We start from the raw sequence: 12,328 nt of genomic DNA, 5'->3' as shown, positions 1-12,328 counted from the left end.
ATGGAAAAGTAAATCTCATTCTCAATACTCTACTAACTCTACATCCTTCAAACCATGAGAAAATCCATCCTATTCAATAAATTGAATACGAACTACTCGGTGCACTTCAAAATGTGAGAAAATCGATCCAAATTTGAACCGAAAATATCTGCAAAATTTTCCTCAGAGAAATGTATTACAAAGGAGGAGTATCGATAAGGCCATTTTTTGGCCCCAGACAGTTATCGACTGAACCACTCTTAAATTTGTTGTAATAAATGCCCCAAATACGAATCCGTGGTTAGTTGACCCAAAATGACCATTTTTTGGGCTCCAGGGGTCCCCAAAGTTGCGAATAAAAAAAGAATTTTTGGAATCACTGAGTATTATTTTCAAAAACTTTTTCAACGTAAAATATCTGTTTGAACCCGTTAAACATTATACGAGACAATTTTTCTATTTTCGACCCTCGGGGGCAGAAATGCGGGGGGGGGGGGGTTAATTTTTGGAAAATTTTGGAACCACCATTTTGAACCTACCCCTTTGAACCCCGCTAAAAAGCTTTTTACAGTTTATTAGTATCTGAAAGATCTCCATCCTACCAAATTTTGAGCTCAATAAAATTTTGCGCTGGTACTCGAAAATCCAAATTTCCAATTTTTTGTAATTTGGATTTTTTGGGAACCCCTGGATAGCTGGAAACCTGCGATTTGCGCCAAACGTAACGTTTTAAGTTAAGGTATGTATTCAATTACCCAGATGAAAAAGTTTAATTAAGCTCCCTGTATATTCGTATTTTTGAACCCTTTTTTTAGAGCCCCCCACTTTGGGCACCCCTGAAAAAGGCGATTATGCATATTTTTTCAAATAAACTGAAGAATTTACATTTGGAACACACTAGCAAGACCTTGATAATTTTTCACTCGATTTTACCGGTAACTTTCAAAATTGAGCTTTTTTGGGCCAAATTCTGAGATTTTAATTCATTGAAATCATGAAAACGTGATTCTTAACGTTTTTTCGAGGAGTAAAATTTCAGAATTTGGCCCAAAAAAGCTCAATTTTGAAAGTTACTGGTAAAATTGAGTGAAAAATTATCGAGCACTTGCTAGTGCGTTTCAAATGTAAATTATTCAATTTATTTGAAAATATACGCATAAATGCCTTTTTTAGGGGGTTCCTAAAATGGGGGGCTCTGAAAAAAGGGTTCAAAATTACAAATGTACACGGAGCTTAATTAAACTTTTTCATCTGGTTAATTGAATATATACCTCAAAACGTTACGTTTTGCGCAAATTGCAAGTTTCTAGTTTCACAGGGGTTCCCAAAATATCGAAATTACGAAAAATTGGAAATTTGGATTTTTGAGTACCAGCGAAAATTTTTATTTTTTTTATTTTTTTTTTTATTTAAACAATTTAGGTCTCTCCAACAGCCAGAAGCCAATTACAGGAGAGACCGATTATAACTATAGGACAATAAAAACTAAATATCACTTTATAAACTGAAAAAAAAAGAAACAAAAAAATACAAAAGATAATGAGGTAAAGTGAGAAATTATCAGAAACAAAAGAAAAATACAATACTAACAACAAAAGATAAGTAAGACCATTAATAAGTGGTGGTTCATAAAGAGAAAAAAAAAAAAAAAAACATAGGACAAAAAAAGAAGAAAAATGAAACCAACCAAAAAAATAAAACAAAATAAAAAATAAAGTATAATAATAACAATAATAATAACAATGCAATAACAACGTGACCCACAAGTAACACCCAATGCGCCCATGCCCCTACTGGCCTACTCCCATGCCCCCCTCACCAAACGCCTGAAGGCTGACCTACCCATACTAAAAATGTCAGCATCTACACATCTACATAGAAAAGCATCTGAGATGCCCATGATGTTATTCATAGGAGACAACTTCATCCTAGACCTAGATGTATGGTAATTGCTTAAGGAGAATGTTTTTTTTTGTCTAGAATGGATTTTGGGGGCCCAGAAATTAATTTTTCCCAAAAGGTTACTTTCATTTATATTACCATGGATATATAATATCATATAGGAACAACAGTGCTATTATTTCTCTCCTTTTTTCTAATGAGTTGATTTCAAATCCTTCTAACAGTTCCTTTTGAGTTAGGTCATCATGAGGATAATATTCGAAGGTCTTCAAATATAAGTATTTTAGAAACCTGGTTTGAATTTTTTCAAGTTCTGGGTTCAAAATGGTGGTTCCAAAATTTTCCAAAAATTAACCCCCCCCCCCCCCGCATTTCTGCCCCCGAGGGTCGAAAATGAAAAAATTGCCCCGCATCACGTTTAACGGGTTCAAGCAGATATTTTACGCTAAAAAAGTTTTTGAAAATAATACTCAGTGGTTCCAAAAATTCTTTTTTTATTCGCAACTTTGGGAACCCCTGGAGCCCAAAAAATGGTCATTTTGGGTCAACTAACCACGGATTCGTATTTGGGGCATTTATTACAACAATTTAAGAGTGGTTCAGTCGATAACTGTCTGGGGCCAAAAAATGGCCTTATCGATACTCCTCCTTTCATCGTGATAAGGATTGTCTAGAATTTTTCTCAAAAAAAAGTAACTTTAGTAACCAAAACTGCTAACCAGAAAAATCATCAAAATAAATTCAAATAATTAGAAACCATTATTATCAACACTTCGAAAGTAACCTAGGTGAAAATACAAAAAGGAAGTATGGAAAAAATATCGGGATCTGCAAACATTCGAACTAATGAAAAAAATTGCAAAAGAAATTGAAAGATGGGTGGGGGGGAGCCAACCGAAATAGGGAGGAACTAAATTTAATCTTATCTAACATAATTTCAAAAAATTAAACACAAAAACACCCATCAATTGTAAATTGCAGAAATTTTGACACAAGCGAGCAATTTGATGAAAAAAATTATTCGAGTGTTGAGAAAGAATAAACAATAATTGGAAAAAGTTCCATAAATAAAAAGAATCATTTTGGAATAGAAAACTCATTAAAATCAATAGTAAAGGGCCGGGGAGGCAAGCTTGTAAACCCAATTTGAGAAAAAAAAGTGATTTGTAAAAATCATTTCAAAACTTCGAATACAAAAAAATGCACCTACTGTGCTTCAGAAATATGTAAAATAAAATCCTCAAAAAATTTACACCCTAAATTTAAAAAAAAAAAAAAAATTGATAAATCGAAAAAAAGCAACAAAAATATTGAAATTGAGAGAAAACGACCAAAACAGGAAACGGAGGATTGATCAAGAATCTGGAGACTGGAGAGGAAATGAATCAGTCAAAGAAAAATGTGGAAAAACATCAAAATCATAATATAAGTCCCTAAGAATAAAACTCAAGAGCGAAATTCAACATAAAAGCACTACCATTTAAAAAAAAAACATTGAAAATTCTTTCAAAAAAAAAAAAAACTCATGAAAACTCATGATAAAATTGCGGAAACTTCACAAAAATTTAGGCACAAGAAAAAACACGAAAATACGGAGAAAATCGTCGAAAAATTTGGAAATAAAATCTACCAGAATTCTAAAGAATAAAACGTGAAAAAGATCAAAAAAGCCCAAAAAAATTCAAAATAAAAACATCGAGTCTTGAAATCCAAAAAAACCTCTCAAAACCTCAAAAAAAAACAAAAAAAAAACTAAGTATAGAAAGGAGAATCCTACAAAAATTCAAGCAGAAAAATTACTAAAATTTGGCGCAAAATTAGAAGAAAATATCATAAAAATTCAAGAAAAAAAGGTTCGTTGAAATCAAGAACAAAAATTCAGTCAGAAAAACGAATCGATAAAATTCAAAACAAAATCGTGGAAGGGATGAAAATAAAAAACTCTCGAAAATTCAGTTCACGAAAAATCACTGCGAAAATTCAGGACAAAGAACTCGCGAGAGAATTAAAAGTACAAAATACGGGCGAAAAATCGACAAAATTTTGAAGAATAATCATCGACAAATTTCATGCAGAACTCAAGACGATTAGAGAGAAACAAATAATTTCAACTAGAAAAAAAAATTGTTCAAAAGAGAGGAAATCTTGAAGATCTTCCCCATAACTGGGAGGGAAGGGAAAAGGAGAGAGGGATCAACGAATGAAAGATATCAACACTCAGAAAAAAAATATCCACTTTAAAAGGTGAAAAAAAAAACTCTTCGAATCTTGAAGAATACTCCCCCCCCCCCTTTCAAAAAATGATCATAATTTAAAGGAAATCGTAACTTTTGGAAGAAGAAAAATCATAATTCCACAAAAACGTCAGCCAACAAATTACTAGGTTTTTTGAAGCACGAGACTCGAAAAAAAAACTGTCGGAATTTCAAAAAAATTCAGTCAAAATTCAGGCAAAAAAATGGTCGTAATTTAGAGCGAAACTAAAATCGTGAAAATTCAAAGTTGAAAAGTATTATTATCAAAACTGGGGAAATTTCGCCAAAATTTGTAAAGAAAAAAAAATGAAAATTCCAGAAAAATTATCCAAAAACTAAAAAAAAGAATTCACGAAAATACAAAAAAAAATAATATCCGTCAAAATTGAGAAAAAACTACAAAAATTCACAAAAAAAAAACACCAAATCGGGGATTTGAGCAATAAAAACATACAAGGCTAAGGGAAAATTTTGATGAAAAAATCACAAGAACTCGAGGTGATGAAATTCAGCAAAAATCCACTAAAATCTAACGAGAAATTCAAAAATAATAAATGAGTAATACTTTGTTAAAATTAAGAAAAAATTAGAAAAATTTCAAAAGAAAAACCACCAAATTCGGAACAATAAAATTCAAAACGCTGAAAAAGTAAGAGCATTTTTTTTTCAAGAATTTTGGTTATAAATTTTGAAAAATCTAAAAAAAATTAACTTTTAGCAGCGAAAATTTTTAGAAAGTAACCAACAGTTACTATTAGTAACTTTAGTAACTTGGTTACGAAAGTAACCGAGTACAATCCCTGTCGTCAAAATTTTCTCGTTAAAAAAACTAGACTCTTCAGTCTTCTAGTCATCACCCCCCTCCCCTTCACCCAAAAATCAATTTCAAATTTGAACACAAAAATATTTTCAAGTAAAAAAAATTGTACTTAAGTATATTTTCAAATGAAAAAAATATCACATAAGTATTTAAAACGAAACACGTAAATGCAAACTACATATAATACATTACAAAACTATGAAGCATTATTAAACTTGTAATATTGAACTTTCAATTTAAAAAAAATTAAAATTAAAAATAAAAAGACAATCAGACTTATTCAAGATGAATTTTCAATAACTCGATTCAATAAATAATAATAGACCAAGAAAAAAATACTCGATAAAAAACATTCTACACGTACCTACTCAAAGTACATACTAACACTTAGGTACAATTCTAAAAAAAAATTAAAATTAAAAATGAACAGACAAATAACTTATCACTCATTTGAGAACAATTTTCAATAATTCATTTCGAAAAATAATAATAAATATTACACGATAATAAACATAGAAAAAAATACTTGAAAAAAACGTTCTACGTTCACACAAAAATTATCATTCAAAAATCTGAAATTCTTTATACATCGCTCATTTTTAGTAAATCACAAATGCTAATATCTAATCCCACACTACTTCAATCATCTTCATCCTCGCTATCGTCACTCTCACTATCATCACTATCACCGTAACCAGAAACAAAATACGGGCACATCGGATGACCAACGCAATCAACAGTGAATTTCTCAATCAAACTAACGTCATCGTCAAAAACCCAGAACAACATCTTTTGACGATACTGCCTGCGCATCAACAAACCCTCGATCAACGGATACTGTCGGTAATCGTATATCATTCTACGTTTAAACTGCTGCCTTTCTGCTTCGGTCTCGAAACACCATTTCAAAAACTCATCCATCGACTCGGTAACTCGAAACGAACCTTCGGTAACGCATCCTTTCAACTGAACCAAAAATCCTCTAGGAAACAGGCTCGGCTGCTTGAAGTTTTCATCGATTAAATTCTCGTCGCCTTTGTAAATCCATAACAAGAAATCCTTCAAATTAGCTCGATCGAAAACTATTTTTTTGCGAAGATTGTGATCGAATAAAGCAATCAACAAGTAGCTTTCGTAACGTATTTTCAAAAATTTCAATTGCGCATCAACTGAGTCTTGATCCGCAGGGTTCGCATTGGAATAGACCGTGCTGACGAATTCCTTCAAGTCGTTCATTTCGCCTTTATGGATTTTCCGAGGCCAGCATTTGCCCTGCAAGATCACCTTCTTCATGATCGCTTCGAGGCCAACGGGGGAAATCCACGTTACGTTTTTCTGCACGTATTCGTATAATGGCTTCCAATCGCCGCGATATATGCAAAAACAAACCGGATCGAAAACGTTCTCGGACAGAATAAACTTGAACTTATGGAACTTCAATTTTTTCTGCATCGCGGCTTCGTTTTTAGCGCTAATACCGTCGACACCGGGGAAATAAAACGATACGAGGGTATCGAGTTCGTCGAATTCGCCAAATGCTATCAATATACCTCGTAACCGTTCGATTTCCGAACAATTGGCGACGATTTTTTTCAACTCGACGACATCGTGATCGTAATCATTTTGCAAAACATCACGCATCAATTGATCAACCACAGCGAACGGTGCCCAAACGATCAACCAACAGAAATTATTCTCGAAGAATGTAAGTCTCTGCTTGGCAGGGATGCTGTTCAACACCAGCTTGATGAATTGCATCGGATCGGTGATTTGACGACGACGTGTACGAAAATCCGCAGTTTCTTCGTGAGCAATAATGGACATGCATTTTTCACCGATACTCTGCCATAGTTTCGTGTCGACGATGGCCGATTGCTTCAATTTACTGCTAGCGCTGGTCCAAATTTCCATCAGCATCGGGGTCCATTTATCGAAATCTTTAGCGTTTCTCATCGACGAAAGTACCAGCGTTTCGAGTATTTCTGCGAAATTCTTCGAGTCAATTTTACTCTCGAATAGCTTCCAAACGAACCGTACTTGGTCCAATGAACCGTACTGGACGATTTTCTGGACAATTCTCGAAATCATCGAACAACACGCCAGATTCCATTTGTTATCCGTCAATTTGGCTAACAAATCTGAAAGGTAGCTTTCGGCGAAAGTTTCCAGGATAAGTACGAACTCGTTCGATCTACTCGTCGAGTCGACTTCATCGAAGAAGTACACGACAGATGGCCATAATATAGACTCCTCCGAAGTTTTCAGATACCACATTTCGATCGAGTAATCCTTCGACACGTCTATCGTATCTAACTTATTGGTCAAATACCGGTACCAGTACGCGACGAATGGCTCTCCAATCGACTCCCATTCCGGTACCGAATCGATCGTATCTCGATACTTTTCGATTTCGTCTACGATGCAGTACGCACTGGCGAATTTAAACCTCTCCAACGGAGTTAGTTTATCGTTGGTTAGGATATTTTTCGCACTAGCCGAGTTATCGATTTCAAACCGACGGTTCCAGACTAGTTTCACGATGTATTCGCTGAGAGAAGACGATGGCTCATCGTGGAAGAAATTCAAGAAGTGATGATACAAAATCCATGTCATAACTTCTTCTAAAATCGGCGGAATGTTATCTTCGATTTGGTATCGAATTTTATCCGGTATATGAGCGAATCGAGGTACTCGCATTTCGCGTAACTGCCACAGGAACCAGCTGTGAGCTGGGCAAGCGTCTGCGTCTAGTCCGCCATCGTCGCGGGTAATTCGTTCCCATACATCGATTGTGGGTATTTCGCCATCGGCCCATTCGTATACCAGTTGAACGCATACCGATTTCGCCGCCAAACTTAGTAATTTCATCGGCGAATCGTCCATCATCTGTATTACTATCGATCGTCAGATCTGTAAAATGAAATTATATCGTCGTATGATCAGTACATGCTTATATTCAACTTACTTAACACCAACACATTTCGAACAAAATACATTCGTGTAATTATTTAAACTTCTAATGATAAAATTGACTAGAATGTATACTTACAGGAAAAGTAAACGAGGCGAAATTCACGCCGGCTTTCTATAGCTGTAATATTCGAAATCGATACACAACCAGTTCGTAACACTTTACAGAACGATGTTGAAAAAAATGTACGATCATGTCGATCACTAAGCAGCTAGCGGAAATGTTAAAATAATAATTATTATTGATCAAATTAATTCAAAGTTTCATTATATATACACAACACCACACGGTAACTCACAAATCAAACTGATAACAAACTGATAAGTGATATCTCTGCAAAAAAAAAACACACACGCACGAACCTACCAACGAACGAACGAACGAACGAACGATACGAACGTCACACGGAACGGAAACGAAAACGACTGAAGAGTGGAGATAGTGGAGAGAAGACGACGACGGAACGACGAAATAAAAATCTGAACACCCTTCTTTTGCTACAAAACCGGTTTTGCCTGTTTATGCAACAGAAACCGCGAGTGCTCTACATACTGAAGAGAAGAGTTGCATAACTAAAGAGGTTAAAAGGCATGGGAATATTCATTTTTTAGTTTTTACAAACGTTCCAGCGCCTTTTTCGAGTCTTGGCAAATTTTTAAAAATCTTTGTCTCAAAACGGGGAAAAAATCGAAATTATACCAAATTGAGCTATAAAATTAATTAATCAAATTTGGAACATATCCCTATCCACCAATCAAAAATCGATTGCAAATAGTTTCGAACCTTTTTCAACAGTTGTGGAGCCTCCAGCGGCTCCAGCATATTTCAGAAAGTTGAAAGGAGGAGTCCCGATAAGGCCGTTTTTTGGGCACGGACAGTTATCGACTCAACCACTCTTAAAATGTTGTAATAAATGTCCCAAATACAAATCCGTGGTCAGTTAACCCAAAATGACCATTTTTTGGGCTCCAGGGGTTCCCAAAATTGTGAATAAGAAAAGAACTTTGGGAACCACTGACAATCATTTTCAAAAACTTTTTTAGCGTAAAATATCTGTTTGAACCCAATAAACGTTATGCGAGGTGATTTTTTTATTTTCGACCCTCTGGAGCAGAAATTGGGGGGGGGGGGGGTTGATTTTTAGAAAATTTTGGAACCACCATTTTGAACCTACCCCTTTGAACCCCGCTAAAAAGCTTTTTACAGTTTATTAGTATCTGAAAGACCTCCACCCTACCAAATTTTGAGCTCAATAAAATTTTCCGCTGGTACTCAAAAATCAAATTTTCCAATTTTTCGTGATTTCGATATTTTGGGAACCCCTGGAAGGCTAGAAACCTGCGATTTGCGCCAAACGTAACGTTTTGAGGTATATAATCAATTATCCAGATGAAAAAGTTTAATTAGGCTCCCTGCATATTCGTAATTTTGAACCCTTTTTTTGAAGCCCCCCACTTTGGGCACCCCTAAAAAAAGCGTTTATGCATATTTTTTCAAATAAATTGAAGAATTCACGTTCGAAACATACTAGCAAGTGCTCGACAATTTTTCATTTGATTTTTGGTGTAACGGTCAAATTCTGGCATTTTTACTTCGTTGAAATCATAAAAACGTTATTTTCACGTCTTTTCGAACAGTTAAATCTCAGAATTTGACCCAAAAAGGCTCAATTTTGAAAGTTACAGAAAAAATCAAATGAAAAATTATCGACCTCTTCCTAGTGTGGTTTAAACTCAAATGCTTCAATTTATTTGAAAAAATTCGCATAAACGCCTTTTTTAGGGGTGCCCAAAGTGGGGGGCTTCAAAAAAAGGGTTCAAAATTACGAATATGCAGGGAGCCTAATTAAACTTTTTCATCTGGATAATTGATTATATACCTCAAAACGTTACGTTTGGCGCAAATCGCAGGTTTCTAGCTTTCCAGGGGTTCCCAAAATATCGAAATCACGAAAAATTGGAAAATTTGATTTTTGAGTACCAGCGGAAAATTTTATTGAGCTCAAAATTTGGTAGGATGGAGATCTTTCAGATACTAATAAACTGTAAAAAGCTTTTTAGCGGGGTTCAAAGGGGTAGGTTCAAAATGGTGGTTCCAAAATTTTCTAAAAATCAAACCCCCCCCCCCAATTTCTGCTCCCGAGGGTCGAAAATAAAAAAATCACCTCGCATAACGTTTATTGGGTTCAAACAGATATTTTACGCTAAAAAAGTTTTTGAAAATGATTGTCAGTGGTTCCCAAAGTTCTTTTCTTATTCACAATTTTGGGAACCCCTGGAGCCCAAAAAATGGTCATTTTGGGTTAACTGACCACGGATTCGTATTTGGGACATTTATTACAACATTTTAAGAGTGGTTGAGTCGATAACTGTCCGGGCTCCGGGCCCAAAAAACGGCCTTATCGGGACTCCTCCTTTCCACTAAATTTTACCAAATCAATAATCCCATTTCAAAAACTACATATTTTCAAAAACTCTCTTAAAAATTGACCAAATCGTCTTCAGCGCGCAGGATTTTTATTCTTTCAAAAAAAAACTTCAAACTTTATTGCAAAAATTCAGATTTTTCCATTAAAGGGTCAATAATATGAGTTGAATTTACGGTGTAAGTACTTACGAATTTGATGCAAAACACTCAAAATGATTCATTCGACTGACCTGAAACACAAAAAGAAAAAGCAAAGAAAAATTAATGATTTGTCTCATCAACTTAAAACATAGGTACAGCTGTAGGTAGGAAGATTACGAAAATTACAGATTTATAACTATCGATTGAAAAGTAACACAAGATCTTATCGTATTGGAGGGAGATTCAGGAACTCGAAATTCACCTATAGGTACGGTTATACAGAAGGGGGGGACTAACGTCTGTCCCGTGAGTGCACAGTCAGAAGGGGGGAAACCAAGATTTCATCAAAAATTACCTACCTTTAGGATTCCTGACTCATTTTCCGTAAGTTAAAGAGCTCAAGATTTTTCTGAACAATTTCCCATTTAAGGTAAACTTCTACCTCACATTTCATAAAAATCCAGCCCCCTCCATTATTTTTACAATGTCTCGAGGTACTCAACTTCAGCAGCCCATTCCTCCAAAACTATGATACTTTGATCAAAACTGATTTCACAGTTCAAAAGGTTATTAAATTCTGAATTTTTCAAGCATTTTTAAATTTTCAAAATTTGAAAGTTGAACTTTCAAATTGAAAGTTCAAATTTAAAAATGGCACTGTAAGTGGGAGCTACCATTAAAAATTCTGAAAAAACTTCCATAGATGAATCTTTTGATGCTTTTTCGAAATATTCAAGTTTCGAGATGGGATCTCTTGATGGAGGGGGAGCACCCCCACCCCCAATTTTGGGCTAAACTTTCAAAAAAAAATCTGGGGCATGTGATATATCGAATTCTATGTTTTTGGTGACGCTTAACACAAATATGATGTCAGATTTTTGATAGGACTCCATCCACGGCCCCCAGCATCTCCCTAAAGGGGGTAAAAGTTCAAAAAAGTGTTTTATTCTTGCGACACATGGAATAGTATGTTTTTGGTGACGCTGAACATGAATTAAATATGAAGTTAGATTTTTGATTGGACCCCATCCACAGCTCCCAACAATTTTTTTGAACTTTTACCTATTGGGATAGGATCTGGGGGTCATGGGTGAGGTCGATTTAAAAAACTATAGACATATTCGTGTTCAGCGACATCGAAAACATATTATTTCATGTGTCACATGAATGTAACAATTTTTTTGGCTTACCCCCTTTGGGGAGGTGCTGGGAGCCGTGGACGGGTCCAATCAAAAATCTCACGTCATATTCGTGTTCAGCGTCACCAAAAACATACTATTCCATGTGTCGCAAGAACAAAACACTTTTTTGAACTTTTACCCCCCTTGGGGAGGTGATGGGGGCCGTGGATGGAGTCCTATCAAAAATCTGACATCATATTCGTGTTCAGCATCACCAAAAACATAGAATTCGATATATCACATGCCCCAGATTTTCTTTCGAAAATTTCGCCCAAAATTGGTGGTGGGGTGCTCTCCCCCCCACTAAGAGATCCCATCTCGAAACCAAAATATTTCAAAAAATCATCAAAAGGTACATCTATGGAAATTTTTTCAAAATTTTAAATGGTAGCTCCCACTTACAGTGCCATTTTGAAATTTGAGCTTTCAATTTGGAAGTTCAACTTTCAACTTTTGAAAATTTAAAAATGCTTAAAAAGTTCTAAACGCAATGCCCTTTCGAACTGTGAAATCAGTTTTGGTCAAAGTGTCATAGTTTTGTAGGAATGGGCTGCTGAAGTTGAGTACCTCGAGACATTGTGAAAATAATGGAAGCCCCCCCCATCCTCCATCGACCTGAGGGGGCTCGGACCAAAGTAATTGCGGGGCTCTT

General features: G+C 35.3%; 2 protein-coding genes across 2 annotated transcripts in view; one reads left to right on the top strand and one right to left on the bottom strand.

Moving 5' to 3' along the window:
* LOC135837960 (roundabout homolog 2-like) overlaps nt 1-12,328 on the top strand; it is a 638,803-nt gene that overhangs the window by 199,993 nt on the left and 426,482 nt on the right. The gene's annotated exons all lie outside the window — the stretch shown is intronic.
* LOC135837941 (uncharacterized) lies at nt 5,045-8,332 on the bottom strand. Its single transcript, XM_065353387.1, has 2 exons — nt 8,006-8,332; nt 5,045-7,866 (listed from the first exon to the last, which is right to left on the bottom strand). The coding sequence occupies exon 2, from the start codon at nt 7,840-7,842 to the stop codon at nt 5,596-5,598; it is 2,247 nt and encodes a 748-aa protein (XP_065209459.1). The 5' UTR covers nt 7,843-7,866; nt 8,006-8,332; the 3' UTR covers nt 5,045-5,595.

Source organism: Planococcus citri, chromosome 2 (assembly GCF_950023065.1).
Source record: "Planococcus citri chromosome 2, ihPlaCitr1.1, whole genome shotgun sequence".
In the NCBI taxonomy this organism is placed as follows: Eukaryota; Metazoa; Arthropoda; class Insecta; order Hemiptera; family Pseudococcidae; genus Planococcus; species Planococcus citri.
This window is presented reverse-complemented; position numbering and strand designations above follow the sequence as displayed.

What these genes read in the sequence shown, in the direction of transcription:
- LOC135837941 (XM_065353387.1), bottom strand. Translation starts at nt 7,842, where the DNA reads ATGATGGACGATTCGCCGATGAAATTACTAAGTTTGGCGGCGAAATCG.